The sequence below is a fragment of the Macrobrachium nipponense genome, chromosome 19, assembly GCF_015104395.2.
Source record: "Macrobrachium nipponense isolate FS-2020 chromosome 19, ASM1510439v2, whole genome shotgun sequence".
Lineage (NCBI taxonomy): Eukaryota > Metazoa > Arthropoda > Malacostraca > Decapoda > Palaemonidae > Macrobrachium > Macrobrachium nipponense.
Genome location: NC_061088.1, coordinates 37,258,986 through 37,276,440, shown reverse-complemented (window position 1 = coordinate 37,276,440; position 17,455 = coordinate 37,258,986). Strand labels below are relative to the sequence as shown.

At 35.6% G+C, this 17,455-nt stretch overlaps 1 protein-coding gene across 1 annotated transcript in view; it reads left to right on the top strand.

Annotated features, from left to right (window-relative positions):
- Positions 1–16,298, top strand: part of LOC135216258 (uncharacterized) — a 148,462-nt gene extending 132,164 nt beyond the window's left edge. The window contains exon 3 of the mRNA XM_064251425.1: positions 14,789–16,298. Coding sequence (XP_064107495.1) covers positions 14,789–14,962 — 174 coding nt within the window. The 3' untranslated portion in view covers positions 14,963–16,298. The remainder of the gene's footprint in view (positions 1–14,788) is intronic.
- Positions 16,299–17,455: the final 1,157 nt, after the last annotated feature.

Sequence of the window (17,455 nt, the reverse complement as noted above, 5' to 3'; positions counted from 1 at the left end):
TGCTTGTAACTGCCTATCTTGAAAGTTCAAATACCAAATGTATACCTTTAATAACATCCTACTTCAAATACAGGCAGGAACTACAATGAAAACGACAAATAATAATGAACAAAGATGCTGGATAGGTACAGACCAGGATAAAACGGTCCCCTCAACTTGTTACTGCACCAGGTGAGTTGTTGAGGGCAAGGGTGCAACTTCTACCACTCAGCAGGGATCCCCTCCAGACCAGCACAGTCCTGGTCCTGGACCCAGCAACCACCAAGAAGAGGAACCAAAAGAAACCAAAGACATCGATGTGTTAAATGGTCTCTTGAGGAGAGAAAATCCTCCTCTTCTGCTTCACCTACTCAAGTATGAGGATTGGGGCAGATGTAAGCATCTAGTATTTGAGGAAAAAATAAAGGAAGCGTATTTACCAGCTGTAAAGGTTGCCGCCACCACAACAAGACTTTTAACATCAATAGTCTCACAGATTCCTAAATATCTCCCAGAAGAAGAAATAGAAAAGATAAAAAAAAGTTAAGAACATGGTAAAAACCAAATGCCCTATTGAGTAGCCTTTGGGACTGCCAAAGGACAATTGTGGTAATTACAGATCAAGTCCAGCAAGATCAACACTGTTGATGCCTCAGAGCACCCCAACCCCAAAGCAACAAGACGTGATAGGAGAGGCCAGGAAAGACAAGTGAGAATGACAACACCAGAGCCCTCGGGCTCCCCCTCCTCAAACCCTAGCATGGTCACAAAAGATCTAGGCAGCCCTGCAAGAAGAAATGGAAACCATACTACAGCCAGGCAACCAAGTAACATCCAAACAGAGCTTGACCCAGAACTAGCGGGAACTGGAAGAGGAACTGGCCAATAAAATTGAAGAGACTAAGCAATACCAATGGAAGACCATCCCAAGCTGATCAAACTTAAAGAAAATAAAGAACTCAAAGCGTGGGTGAAAAGTCAACATTGTGCTGGCTAGAATGGTCCCAGAAGGATTAAGTCTAAAGCCTATTTTATCAACTATGGAGCAGCATAGTACATACACAGTAAAATCATACCAGATTATAAAGAAAAGAGGAACCCAGCCAAAGAAAAGAAATATAGAGCCCAGCATGGAAAAAGAAACAACATAAAATAAACCAGTTAAGGGCAGAGATCTCTCAAATGCCAACTATATGAGAAATCAAATCAACTCACAAAATCTGCTCAAGAAAATAAGGAAAATAAAGAAAAAATACTGAATATGGGATGAACAAATGAGTGGATAACTGACAGAACACCAAGTCAGTATAAAGGCACTAGCTGCACAAATAAGAAACAAACAACAAAAGATAAAAGCAAAACAAATAAATAGGCAGTTTGGTGAAAATCCAAAGATTGTGTATAGAAACATGACGAAAGAAATAGTGGAGGTACAAACACCACCGAGCAAGGAAGACCTGGAGAGATTTTTGGTAGCCACTATTTGAAGACCCTAGACAACACCAGAGAATTCATGATTGACAATATTAGGCAAAAGAACAGACCAGAAGCAGCAAATGCAACCATAAGGTTCACTATAGAAAAAGTAACAAAGAAATAAAAGAATATAGTAATTTCAAAATGTCAGGAATAGACAACATCCCAATTTCTGGCTAAAAAAGATCACAGCACTACACCACACCTATGGGCAAGCCTTCTCAAGAATAGTAAGAGGAAAAGAATCACCTGAGGGGGTCACAACAGGAAATACCAACCTTCTCCCTGAGAGCTGAGACTGAGCTCCCTAACAATATAGGCCCATCTGCTGCCCACCAACAGCCTACAATGGCTCACAGGAGTAATACAGTGAGATCTATGAACACTAGATCAAGGCAAATATATGAAAGGAACAAAAGGGGTGCACAAGAAACAAACTAGGCACTCAAGATCAACTGCTAATAAACAAAACATATTAGAAGATTGTAAGAAAAGACAAAGTAATCTTAATATGGCTTGGATAGATTACAAGAAGGCATTTTGACAGCTTGCCCGCACACCTGGATACTCAAATGTCTTGAACTATATAACATCAATGAGGAAATAAGATCTTTTTGGAACAGAGATGAGTAAGTAGAAGACCACTCTCTTATCTAAAACACTCTGAGGGCCAGATAGTAATCCCAGTCATAAGATCCAAAGAGGAATATTCCAGGGTGACAGCCTTTCACCACTTTTATTCTGCTTGACCATAGATCTGCTTAGTAAAATCTTGAACAACATTAACACTGGCTATGACCTAAGCAAAAGCACGAGCAGGAAAAAGAATAAAAGAGTGAACCATCTGCTCTTCATGGATGACTTAAGTTGTATGCAAATTCAGAAGAAAAACTAAGAATTAGTTAAGGAGGACAGTCCACCAATTCTCAAATGATATCGGCATGGAATTTGTTTGTTTGGACAAGTGTGCCAAGAGTACAATAAGAGAGGGAAGAAAGTAACATCAGAAGGCATAAAGGTAGAGGAAGTCATGTTTGTTGAAGACCTTGGCAGAGGAGTCTGCATATAACTACTTGGGAATAGAAGAAAACACTGTATAGAAACACAATGAGAGAAAAGATAAAGGAAAGAATACATCAGCCCTTAAAGAGGATATGTAAGTTAAAATGACACCAAAGAACAAGATCAGTGCCATAAACCAGCTGGCGATACCAGTGGTGACATTTGGTTTTGGTACTGTAGACTGGCCACAAAGTGAGTTAGACAAGAAGGATATTAAAACCAGGAAGATTCTCACCCTACATAAAGTCACATACAGGCACTAGTGTATGGACAGAATATATACCTCCCTTGCAGAGAAGGTGGATTAGGCCTACAGAGCGCAATAGTGACTATAGGGGCAGTACTTAACAAGCTCTGAGGACGAAAAAACATCAAAAAGGTTGCCCAACACCATAATGAAGCCCTGAGCCAACAACAAACATCAATAACAAAAAAAGGCTAAGAACTTCACAGATTTGCTAGAAGACACAGAGGGTACTGAACAGACTCCAGCAACAAAGATAGCCAGGAAGACCAGGCAGAAATACAGTCATAGAGAGGAGAAAATTAGAATGGAAAGGTGGAAAAAATATGGAAGGGCTGGAAGATTTCAAGAAGAATTTGAAGGAAAAAAAGTTACATAGACAAAGGAGAGCCATTCAGATAGATAAGAAATGGAGATATAGGTTATGATGAAGAAAGGCTGATAATAGGAGCACAAGATGAAGGCCTCCTGACAGACAGCTTCAAGAAAAATGGCGGGCATATCAAGCAAATGACCATTGTAGGTTTTGTCATGCAGCAGTTGAGAATGCTAATCATCTGATATCAGCCATGCCCAGACCCTGCATGCAGATGGTCCACTACACAGCCTGCCACAATGAGAATTTGTAAAATATATACATTGGGAAATATGTAAAGAATATGGAATTGAAGTGAAAGAAAAAAGTGTGGGGGCATGAACCAGATCCATCACCTCCAATAGGGCTGTTACTATCTTCATTGACAAGGAAATTCCAACAGGAAGATATATAGAAGGAGGTGCTATAAGACCTTGATATTGTGATTTGGAACAAGGAGGAAAAATAGCAAGGATTATAGATGTGGACAGTATCCAGTGACTTTGGCCTCAATAGAGCTGAAAGGCGTAAAATAACAAAATACCAAGACCTGAAGAATGACCTGAAAGGGCAAAACAATGGGGGGGGAGGGCCCATGGGAAACTGAAGAAAATAGAAATAATACCTGGGTGTTAGGGGCAACAGGACTTATAAAGAAAAACTGAGGAAAAATCTTCATTGGCTATACCAAGTTGCCCAAGTATAAATAAAGGTGCAGATTGCTGCCCTCAAAGGAATGGTAAACACCTTGAAAAGAGCCCTCAGATATAAGACTAGTGGAATATAGAGGTGCAACCATAGACCCCAGGTTGGGGCCCATTGCACCCCTAATATAAATTGAAAAATTAAAAAAAACTAATATAACCAGAGAGCGGGAAAAGCTAGTCCCCGCTCATCAGCAGACTTGGTTAATAGCGATCCGGTTTTATAGCGCTTGTCTAGCACCATAAAATTGGCAATTTATGGCACCCTAATGCGCCGAGTTCTGGTTATCAGCACCATAAGGCACCGATAATAGAGTTATGACACCATAACTTACCAAACGGAGGCACCATTAACCAGATATCAGCGCCATAAATCTCCAAGTTCCTGTTAATGGCGGTTTTTGCTTATCTGCACCCCACCAAGAATGGAACCCCACCAATAACCAGGGTCTGCCTGTATACCTTAAATTACTATCCTATTACTGTTTTAAGCTTTGAGATTATATTATTAATATAATTTTATGGAGGAGTGATGTGTAGTGGTTGCATTTGACAACATTCCCAAGGGTCGCTTGTGAGAGAGAGTGGCTGGTTGTTTTGGTTGTCTCGTTAGGTTGTTTATGTTCATTGGAGGCAATAGGAAGGGTTTGGATGTTCTGTGTATTTGCTATATCATGTTTTGTGTTTATTTGTTGTTGTTAAGATAGTATAGGGAAGGTTTTGAGAGAGAGAGTGAGAGATCGTGAATGATGTATGGGCGGGTAATGAGTGAACTGCTTGTTTGGCGGGTGTGTTGGCTCATTGAGAAGCAGTGAGTCAGAGTCAGCTGTTGGAACGAGTGACGGGCAGTCAGAGATTCGAGAGCATTCAGTCAGAGCAGTCAGCCAAGAAGTATAGTTGTTGAGTTGAGAGTAATTTGTGGTGTTTGATGTTGTAGATTGTATTATAGTCTTGGTGATAGTTTGGTGTTTGTGTTAGTAATGTATCATGCTTTGTATGGTCTTGGTGCTTGTTTGTTTTGATTTTGTTTTTTAGTGTTGAGTGGGAGTTGATGATAGTGGTTTGTTGTTTGGTGTTTTGTTCGCTAGTAGCGGTGGAGTTGTTTTTCGACGGCCATATTACGCTGAAGGCACAGCTTTTCACCCAAATTGTGTTGTTTTGTATGGTGAGTACATGTGTTTTGAGAGATTTTTTTTTTTAGCTCATTTAACCAAACGTCCTGTAAGAAAAAAGTAACGGGAAAGTGTGGCTGAGGGAATTTTTAACAGCCAGAGTGACTAACGTAAATGTGGAGAGGTTTTGATCCTTTTTATTTTTAGCTTTGATTCTGCCAGAATTTCAAAGTCTTCTTAAACATTTTACCTTTAAAAATATAAATGTACAGCCAATAAAACAGAGAGAGAGAGAGAGCATCATATATCTGACCATCAAGACTGAAATTATGAAATATTTCTGAGAGAATAATACGTAATGAAGAGAAAGAGTCTAACTCCTTAGACTGAAATTATGCAATATTTCTGAGAGAGAATATGTAATGAAGAGAGAGAGAGACTGACTCCTTAGACTCCTTCTTCTCTGCCAATATGTATATCAACCTGTCATTTACTACCCTGCCTCCTTTCTCTGACTACAGTGGTCCCCCGTATTCGCGAGGATGAACCACCAAGGACACCCCCCCCCCCACCCCCCCCCCCCCCCCCTGTGAAATATAGAATCGCGAGTGTTTGGAACCCCTATAAAAATGCTAAAAACAGCCTATTTTGTTAGTTAAAACTCAAGAAAAACCACTACAAATTTTCAAACTCAAGAAAAACCACTACAAATTTTCATGATGCAATTGATAAAAAAAACAGGAATTTGTGGATATTTTTCATAGATAAATACTGCGAATGTGCGAATTTTCTGCGAATAATGCAGGGAAATGTTCCTGAGAGAAATCCACGAATGTGTGAGTCCGCGAATCCGGAGAACGCGAATACGGGCCGTCCACTCTAAATACATTTTTATGATATAAAAATGAATTACTAATTTTCAAATATTAATACTGATTAATACTGTATTAGTAAGTTTAATAAGATTAAATGATATCACATAATAAAAATGATAATTCTCTCTCTCTCTTACAGAGATGTATGTTTTTTGTATGATATAAATTATTTACTATTTTCATATATTAATATTAATGTAAACAGCAATAATATCAATTCATTAAAGAAAATACTACAGTGAATTAGTAAGATTTTAGTTTATAAATTTTAAAAAATTACGTAAGAATGAAGGAAATCCCAGTCTTCTCTCTAACTCCAGTACTAAAGCGGTCAAATATATCAAGTATTGTGACAGGAGGGGGAGGAGCTGGTGTGTTGTTGCCACCAAGTGTTCATGTAATATCTCTCTCTCTCTCTCTCTCTCTCTCTCTCTCTCTCTCTCTCTCTCTCTCTCTCTCTTTCACTGAGACACGAGAATTTTTATAGTACATGTACTATATGTTTATTATTACTTTCAAATGATAATATTAATATAACTGTAATTACAAAATTCATATTATGTGATAGTATTTTAAAGAAATACAATAATCTATCCATTTTGCTCTTTTAAATAAGGATATCTCTCTCTCTCTCTCTCTCTCTCTCTCTCTCTCTCTCTCTTCTCATCTCTCTCTCTCTCTCTCTCCTCTTTTGCCACAAGATATGTATGTCATTGTTGGGGTTACCTCCCTCCCTCTGTTTCGCTGGAAGCGTTAGAAGTATTTATTTTCTGAGAGAACAGAGAGATAAATTCTCTCTCTCTCTCTCTCTCTCTCTCTCTCTCTCTCTTTTACTGAGATGAAAGAATTTTTGTGGCACTAGTATGTAGTATCTTTATTGTTATTTTCAGTTGTTGATGATAATAATAATAAAACTGTAATTATAAAATTTGTATGGGTATTATTTTAAAGAGATAAAAATAACCTTTCCGTTTCACTTACATAAGGATAACTCCTCTCTCTTACTGAGATGAGAGAATTTTTGTGGTAGATGTGTGTTTATTAATATTTTCATAATAATAATAATAACATAACTGTAATTTCAAATGAAAAGTCTTCCCTTCATCTTTCTCTGTGTCCATTTCCCTACCTTCTCTCAACTCCAGAGACGCTTGTAGTTTGGGAAGCTGTCAAATATGTGAAATAAGGTGAGAGGGGAGGGGAACAGTGCCATATAATGGTCAACGATTTTAATGGTTTTTATGCAATTTCTCTCTCTCTCTCTCTCTCTCTCTCTCTCTCTCTCTCTCTCTCTCTCTCTCTCTCTCTCTCTCTCTCCCCCTCCCCCCCCCCCCTCTCTCTCTCCACTGGGATGAGATAATTTTTTTGGTACATGTATGTAATAAGTTTATTATTAATATTTTCCAATAATAATACTCTGATATGTGTAATAATAATACTATAGTGTAATTACAAAATTCTTATGTGAGTATTTTAAATACAATAATCTTTCCATTTCACTCTTGTAAATACTGTAAGGACAATCTCTCTCTCTCTCTCTCTCTCTCTCTCTCTCTCTCTCTCTCTCTCTCTCTCTCTCTCTCTCTCTCTCTCTGCTGCAAGTGTTAAAAGTATGTATGTATGTACTATACCTTTAAGGGTACAAATGCTTAGGATTACTTGTAAATTATTTTAATACAATCTCTAAGATTAATACAGTAATATGATAATAATTTAAGGTAAATTTGATGTAGAATGTTACATAAGGTATACATTTGGTGTTTCTATTTCTTCCTTCTTTTATCTCTCTCTCTCTCTCTCTCTCTCTCTCTCTCTCTCTCTCTCTCTCTCTCTCTCTCTCTCTCTCTCTCTCTCTCTCAGAATTGATAGACAGACAAACAGATACTTGTTCAGTCCTCTCTTTCTCTCTTCTCTGGAAAAGATATATGTATTTATAGGAGGAGAAGTGTTACCAATAGAAGTTCATTTCAATCTTTTGATATCGTAAAGAGTTATTCTCTCTCTCTCTCTCTCTCTCTCTCTCTCTCTCTCTCTCTCTCTTCTCTCTCTCTCTCTCTCTCTCTCTCTCTCTCTCTCTCTCTGTAATTGGCTGTTTATAAATTTCTAAAGGTAAAATGTTTCAAATGAGTTTGAAATTATATTAATAATACCAATTCAATGGTATATTTGATGTAGGATGATACTTTAGGTATACATTTGGTATTTGAACTTTCAAGATAGGCAGATATGAGCGTTTTTAGAGGAGAGTTCTAACTATTTGCAAGTTCGAGGTGTCTGGTACCCATCCCCCGCGAATACGGGGAACACTGTATTATGAATAAGGAATGAAATGTTATCAAGATTCAAGAATATTTATTAGTATCATCATCACTGTCTATTTCTTTAAATGACAGTATTTGTATATTGGACCTTCTTTTGAAAATAAAAAGGAACTATAAAATAAAGGTTAGCATAGCATAGTAACCTAACCTAGTAGAACCTGTTACCTGGTTGGGGGAGGTGAAGTAGGCATAGTAAAGGAAGAAAAACATATAGGTTAGCACGTTAACCTAACCTAATCTAGTACAATGTGTTGTTACCTGGCTGGGAGGGGGGTGGGGGGGGCAAAAGGAACATTTAACATATAGGTTAGAATACTAACCTAACCTAATAGAACGTGTTACCTGACTGGGAGCCTGAACCCCCCCCCCCCCTCCAAGGAAGACTAACATGCAGGTTACCTAACCCTTAAACGCCGACTGGACGTATTTTACGTCGACATTTTTTGTCTCTTGGGTACCGACTGGACGTATTTTACGTCAACATACAAAAGTTTTTTTTAAAATTCGCGGAAAAATACTTTTAGGTCTACCAGCTGAAAACTCTTGAATCACGCGCCTTGGGGGATGCTGGGAGTTCACGGATCAAGGTGTTGTTTTGGTTACAATCGTTACGCAGGCGCGCAAGCGCGAATTTCTTTCTTGCCGCACTAAAAAGTATCTGTGACACATCTCGGAAATTATTTAGTCACTTTGACATAATTTTTGTACCATTGTAAATTAGCCGTTACATGAAGTATTATATATGAAAATGTGCACATTTTTATGTAGAATACAACAATAAAATACTCATGCTTTTATCGGTTTTGAGATATTTTCATATAAATAACGATAATTGCACAAATTTCAACCTTTGGTCAACTTTGACTCTACCGAAATGGTCGAAAAATGCAATTGTAAGCTAAAATCTTATATTTTAGTAATATTCAATCATTTACCTTAATTTTGCAACTAATTGGAAGTCTCTAGCACAATATTTCGATTTATGGTGAATTTATGAAAAAACTTTTTCCTTACGTCCGCGCGGTAAACTCCCGAAAAAAAATCATTCATGCGATTGTGGTAATGTTTGCACCATTTTAAAATTAGCCGTTATATAAAGTTTTATATATGGAAATGTGCGAATTTCATGCCAATACAACCTAAAACTACACCCATGGTTGTAGCTTTTATCAGTTTTGAGATATTTTCATATAAATAACGATAATTGCCAAAATTTCAACCTTCGGTCAACTTTGACTCTACCGAAATGGTCAAAAAACGCAATTGTAAGCTAAAAACGCAACCTTATATTCTAGTAATAGTCAAGCATTTACCTTCATTTTGCAACAAATTGGAAGTCTCTAGCACAATATTTCGATTTATGGTGAATTTATGAAAAAAAAAAACATTTCTTTACGTCTGTGTGGTAACTCCTCCGAAAAAATCATACGTGCGATTGTGGTAATGTTTGCACCATTTTAAATTAGCCGTTTACATAAAGTTTTATATATGAAAATGTGCGCAATTTCATGTAGAATACAACTAAAAATAGTTGAAGGTTGTAGCTTTTCTCATTTTTGAAATATTTGCATATAAATCACAATAAATAGAAAAAAAAACCACGTTCGGTCAACTTTGACTCTACCGAAATGGTCGAAAAACGCAATTTTAAGCTAAAACTCTTACAGTCTAGTAATATTCAGTCATTTATCTTCATCTTGAAACAAATTCGAAGTCTCTAGCAAAATATTGTTTAGATTTATGGTGAATTTAAAAAAAAAATCTTTCCTTCCCTCCGCGCGCGGATTCTCCGCCACAAATCTCCGCCACAAATCTCCGAAATGCGTACGTACCATTCTCGGAATATTTGCTCCGTTTCATATTAGGCATTTCATAGAGTTTTATATATGAAAATGTGCGCAATTCCATGTAGAATAAAACGGAAAATATTTGAAGGTGTAGCTTTTCTTATTTACGAAATAATTGCATATAAAAAATATATATATATAAAAATTCGACATTTGGTCAACTTTAACTCGTCAGATATGGTCAAAAACTGCAATTGTAAGCTAATACTCTTACATTATAGTAATATTCAATCATTTGTCTTCATTTTGAAAGAAATTGGAAGTCTCTAGGACAATATTTAGATTATGGTGAATTTTTGAAAAAAATATTTGTTTACGTCCGCGCGTTACGAATTAATGCATTATTTTGTGATAATATTTTCTCTGTGTTGCTTTTATCGTTTTACAATGTGTTTAATACCAAAATGATCGCAATTTAGTGTAAATTACAACGAAATAAATAGTAACTTGTTACCTTTAACCGTTTTGCGCACAGCGCGATTTGAATACAATTATATATGAAATTTCGTTTTTGCGCTATCATATATCGCATTATCTATATATAATAATGATAATTTTTCATTTCTGATGGTTGCATACTAAACTTCAGCCAATGACAAAAAAAGGAGCCAAAAATGAACTCTTAATCTTCAAAACTAAGCGCGCTGTGATTTTTTGAACAAAATATTTTTTCCGCTTCCGCGCTCACTCTGAAACACCTCCGGCACACGGGAGACAATTTTTTTTTTTACCGCTTCGGCGTAAGAGGGCTAACTAACCTAACCTAGTACAATGTGTTACCCCTTAAAGGAACACTAACATATAATAGGTTAGCATACTAACCTAACCTAGTAGAGCGTGTTACCTGAACGGGGGCCGGAGCCTCCCCTGAACCCACCCCCCCATGAAGGAAACATAAAATAAAGGTTATTATACTATTGTGGCACATTTAACCTAGGACAGAGACCATCACAAAATACAGACAGTAATTTACCAAGACAGGAATGTTTGTAAGTGTATGAAATGAAATATAATATAAATGTAAATGTACTAATAATAAGGTAAAATTTCACAAGAAATTGTTATGGGCTAGCAGTGCATTCTAAAATGATGTACAAAACTAGACAGACATGAATAATAATGGAAAGAGAAGGGAGTGACTTTTGTAAATTGTAATGTTTGCAAATTGAAAAAATGAAATATAATATGAATATATAAATATACAAAACTAATAAGGTAAAATTTTAATAAAGAAATTGCATTGTAAAATGATGCAACTATTTCACTTACTTTAGGAGTCGGTGTTTGACACAAAAGCTCCCCTGTAACATGGCACATGCGAGGTAGCATTCATCATTGTAATAGTAGTAGTAGTAGTAGGTGGATTTTGCCTATGAAATGGCTACAATAGCCATTTATTTATCACTTATTTCTGCTTGCATTTCGCGTACCAAATATCGTAAATAAGAGGAAATAATACAATAACGCAGTAAAACTTTCCACAAAGTTTTTTCCCCACCTATAAACCCGTTTTCCCATTGGTCCCCATTACCGTAGGATAGAGTTGACGGTATAATTCTCCCAGTGGTGTACCCCACCCAAAACCCTGCATTCCCAATGGGTCCCCCTTACCGTAGGATAGAGTTCAAAGGTAAATTCTTGGTTAGTTACAGCCGACCCCCAAAAACTAAGGTTAAATTTTTAATATGCAACCAAAATACTATAGGAAAGTGCAATTTCCCAAGAAATACCCGCCGCATCTCGATTACATAGATTGACGATCAAAAGCACTAAAACTCTAGAAAAATCAATTTTCAAGGTAAAAGCAGTGTTGTCCTTAATACTTAAAAATATATTTATAACTTCATAGTGTATAATTTTCATTAAAATAGCATACCTTATTTAACACATTTAGCCTACATTTCCGAGTTAACCTAATAGTAAGACAATACAGTACTATACTTTTCTCAGAATCTGCACATTATTAACAGTGACTTCCATATCCTAAATTTGGTACTTTATTATTATGCTATTATTCTTACCTCTAGTATCATCTGATCTCATGGGTGACATATCGAATATGTAAATAACCAGTTGTATAAAAGAAATTATCAAACTGTCACATATAAGTCTTTCAAACATACTAAGAGTAAGGAATTCATGCATGCCAAATGTCTCATTGTTTTGATTAAAAGGTTTGACATGGTAGAGACTTCTCATTGGGAATATTTAAAAAAATATATTTATTTTCAAATTAATATAAAATACATTTGACCTTAAACATTTTCTTTTCATTACTAAGAATATTTTCATAAAAACAAAGGAGATGTGGCATAAGTTTTGCTTCTCTTGGCCACCATTAGGCAATATTTTTTTCATTTTATGGTTTTTTCTCTTCATGTTGCCGTCATAACTCCGAAATGTCGTAAAACGAGTACGTCATTAAATGAGGAGTACCTGTATATTAGAAATCTCCTTTATGGATTAATGCCTTCACTGTGACTTACTTGGTGCACTGTAGGTAATATTTGAAGCTCCTTTGGTGTTTCTTTGACTGCAGTTGCTATGTTTCTGTATGCCTTTCATCTGTTCTATTTACCTGCATCATACCTGGATGTGTACTTGAAATTTTTACTGGGCCACTATAAATGGTATTAGAGGTCATCTGTTCCATTCATTCTTTTCATCCGCTACTAAGTTTTCTGACTTCCAGTCTATGTAAAAACAAATTCCTCAGGTGAACCCCATGAGAATCTAGCAGCATTGACCAACAGAAAGGAATGGCGGCTTGGTCGGATTTTGGTCATACGTAAACAATGTGACAGTGCGTAAATGCATAACCACTTCTTCTTCTTGCGGTTTTGAGGTAGGTAAACTGGGTATTAGCATTCACTGAGGATAATAGAAAGTGCCCTCTTATCCTGAGTCCATTTATACTGTATCATGTGTTATAATGTTTATTATTACAACACAATATCTGGCCACAAGACCAGTCATGAGAATTCTTTGACATTAGTCTGGTCACCATGGAGCTCTGGATAGATCATGGAAAGGATACTCCTTGAGGACTCAACAGCGACAATGAAAAATAGGTTTTTCCTACATCAAAATCTGTTTATTTTTATTATCAGATAATGTAATTTTTAATGGGACCAAAAGTCACATTAAAAATTACATTATCTGATAATAAAAATAAACAGATTTTGATGTAGGAAAAACCTATTTTTCATTGTCGCTGTTGAGTCCTCAAGGAGTACCCTTTCCATGATCTATCCAGAGCTCCATGGTGACCAGACTAATGTCAAAGAATTCTCATGACTGGTCTTGTGGCCGGATATTGTGTTGTAATAATAAACATTATAACACATGATACAGTATAAATGGACTCAGGATAAGAGGGCACTTTCTATTATCCTCAGTGAATGCTAATACCCAGTTTACCTACCTCAAAACCGCAAGAAGAAGAAGTGGTTATGCATTTACGCACTGTCACATTGTTTACGTATGACCAAAATCCGACCAAGCCGCCATTCCTTTCTGTTGGTCAATGCTGGATAATCCCTCACCCAAACCCATGTCTTTTTGTCAGGGAAGTGGGAGGGTTTTGAGGACTCAACAGCGACTACCAAAAATAGGTTTTTCTTACGTTAAAACGTGTTTTTTGATAGTGTAGTCACTGTCTCGTTCTCAGGGAGCTTTTCATAGAAGTTTACAGGTGACAAAAAGCTCTTGGATTGTAATCATAACAACCCTAATTCCACATTCTAATAAATGAAGAATGAAATTCTCAGACCTAGACTAACAATCATAATCATAAGAATCGCCGACATGCGCTGGCTAAATATGCCAATGACTGCTTTTCATTCACAATAAATCATTGCCCTAGTCTAAACTAAAACAATATTTAACTGGAAACTAAAACTATGTACTTAGTTGAATCAATAAGCGAAGAAATGACTTCTCTGAGCTCTGGTTTCTTGACTGATCAGAAAGAGGAATGGCGTCTTGGCCGGATTTTTGTCGTATGTAAACAATATGACAGTGCATATGCACACAACCACTTCTTGCAGTTTTGACGTAGTAGGTAAACTGGTTATCAGTGTTTGCTAAGGATAATAGAAAGTGCCCTCTTGTCCTGAGTCCAATTATACTCTATCACATGTTATAATGTTTATCATTACCATGCAATACCTGGCCATAAGACCAGTTAAGGGAATTCTTTGACATTATTCTGGTCACCTTGGAGCTCTGGATAAACCATGGAAAGAGTGCTCCTTGATGACGAGACAGCAACTACGCTATAAAACACTTGGGTTTTCCTACTTTAGTTTTAACCACATTAAAAAAAAAATCATCCAGACCCATCATGATAGGTGTATAGAAATTTGATTCAATGGTCTGATTAAATTATCTCTATAAGTATGATGAAAATGATATACAGAAGTTTTGATGTTAACATCTTGCATGTTGTTTTTGTTATAAGATGTTCTGTTCACCATGTAAAGCGAACATTGGCACGCTTGGTTAAAAGATCCTGACAGTGCATGCTGGAATACATGTGAAAGCTCCTATTTATAATTACAACTATACGTAAATACAACCGTGGATCTTTTAACCATAAAAATGGGAGATTTTTATTCCTGTTTGCCTTAGATATTTTTTAAGATACCAGAGTGATGGTATTAAGCTTGTAACTTTTTTCAAATAAGTGGTATGTTTTTTCTCTGTTTCTCATTTTGGGATTAGAAGTACTGTATTTTTTATTCTACAACCTCTCGTCAGTTAGATAAGAATAAAAATGGCATAGGTACAACTACATTTTATTCTGTTGCAGAATCCTAAATTGCAAGACTTCAGATTTAGCGAGGTAGAGATGCAAGTAAGTTCGCCATCTGTTTTTCACTTGTACCTTGATCTTGTTGAGAAGCGTATTATCAAAGACCTTCCGCCCTGGTTATTAGCAATGAGATCTCGTGGTAGCACCCAAGTGAACTCACTTTATAGCTAGTTAGGTTTTAAGTGGATCAATTTTAATATTCAAAATAAGAATGAAATTTTATTTTATTAGGACACAAGTGTTGTCACTTATTTTTTTTATTATTGTAATTGGTGTACAGTATAAATTTCTTTTAGAATTTTTTTTTAGAATTTACTAGAAATTAAGTAGATATAAGATATGAGATGCATGACTTAAATGTCATTCTATTTTAACTTTTGGTTGGGGTTTTTTATTTTCCCTTGTATAATTACATAGTTCTTTTAAGTGAGTTTATATGATTACATAGTTCTTTTAAGTGAGTTTATATGATTACATAGTTCTTTTAAGTGAGTTTGTATGATTACTCAGTTCTTTTAATTCACTTTGTTTATGCTTTTATTTGTGTTAAGGGGATAAATATTTTAATTTTTATTTTAAAAGTTCATTACTATATCAGTGATAGGGTCACTGTTATTTTTGAGAAAATACTTGTTCTATGAAATAGCTTTGCATTTTTAAGTTGTAAAAGAAAGTATTTTTTGCTTCCCGCATATGAGAGGAACAATTTTAGGTCAGATTTTAAGTTATGAAGTGATGTTTTTATTAATTTTCTGTACACTGGTAAAGAATTATTTCTTAATTTAGACGTACCTGTCCATCCATAATAGGCCAAAAAATAATTTTTCATTTGATTTATTTGATCAAAGTATATTTTTTCCTTAAAAATACTTCATGCAAATTTAGAGAAATAATTTTTCTGTTTTCAATATTTTATTCTCTTAAATTTGTCTGTTGATGAGTTGAATTATGGTACTTGTCACACAAAAGGTTCAGTCTTTTGTTACCATTATGATGAAAATGTCACTTTCATTTATGCACAGAGAGTTGATCTCTTGTCCAAGGAGAAGTGTATAACTTTGAGAGCCAACTTTATGAAGTGCCTTTCTGCTCATTCATCACCAGCTTGAATGAATATTTTTGTAGTATTTTTGTCAGTTTCAGTAAAATATTAACAGTTTCAAAGCTGCATAAGTAGAGCAATGCAGCTTTAAGATAATGAACTAGGTAATGCATTTTCTGTACATATGATTAATGCTGAAAATTGCTGAAGCCAGTATATTGGAGCTACTTTTTTTACACTCCCAAAATATATTCATGTTTATTGTAAGAGTGGTTGTTTTCATAGTTAAATTTCTTAGTAATTTCTGAGATTTTGCCAAGTAGACTGTGTCAATTGCCAATTGCAAATTTTGTGTCGTTCATTCTTAAGGAGATAACTACAGGACTGATTCTAAGTGTTATATTTAGATAAATTTTTTGAAGGATTGTTATTTTTATTTGAAATTAAAATAAAATTTTACCGTACTGTTTTATTTTTTATACAATGGAAATATCATTTTGTTTTTATTTGTACAAGTTGTACTTCCTATGACAAGAAGAAAATAACATTGATAATTGGTTATTTCAATTATTAATAGATTTAACCAAACCTGTGAGATAACAGTCTTAAATTTTACAGGTCTGGCCAAGCAATTTTGGCCATGGATACAACTTTATACCATATTACTTAGTAGGTTCCAGTTTCATAAAAACTTAGTAATTGGATAGATAGAATAGTTCTTTTGAGTTATTTGTTCTCAGAACTGGATTTTGTGTTTGTTGAAATCAAGTCTGTAATTGAAAACATGTTTCATGAGTTTTGTTACATTTCACACTATAAATGGAACATGTCCATCCCTCAGATGGGCAGTGCACCAACTGAAGATGTATTTGTATCTGGAAAGAATATGTACTGATTCTAGCGAAAGAAGAAAAACCAGAGTCAAAAGTAAGAGGGCTTATTGATTCAGGAAAAAATCTTTCATTGAAGGCCACCATGGAAAACATTCACCCAAATATCACTGGTGAATAGTAATTCAAGAAAATATTCACTGCACCATAAAACTACAAAAAACAGTTTATTTGAGCAAATGAAAAAATTTCAGAAGTGGAAGTACAGGATCCAAAAAGTGTCTTGGAGGCATTTGCTGTGTTTAACTCAAGCAACTCATTGATTTTTGTGGATTTATAAGATTCAGAGTATGGAGAAAAGAAAAAAGTAATATGTTGCATTCCATCTGTAGGGGTATATGGCTTAAAAGAGCCACATAGACTACCATAAAAAACAGGTTTTGACATAGGAAAAGCCTGTTTTTAGTAGTTGCTGTCGAGTCCTCAAGGATTACCTTTTTTCCTTGGTCTATCCAGAGCTCCATGGTGACCAGACTTATGTCAAAGAATTCTCTTAACTGGTCTTGTGGCCGGATATTGTGTTGTAATGATAAACATTATAACACAAAGTGTAAGTGGACGCAGGATAAGAGGGCACTTTCTATTATCCTCAGTGAATGCTAATGCCTAATTTACCTATATCAAAACTGCAAGAAGAAGGAGTGGTTATGCACATACACACCGTCACATAGTTTACTTATGACCAAAATTCGACCAAGCCTTCATTCCTTTCTGTTGGTCAGTGTGGGATGA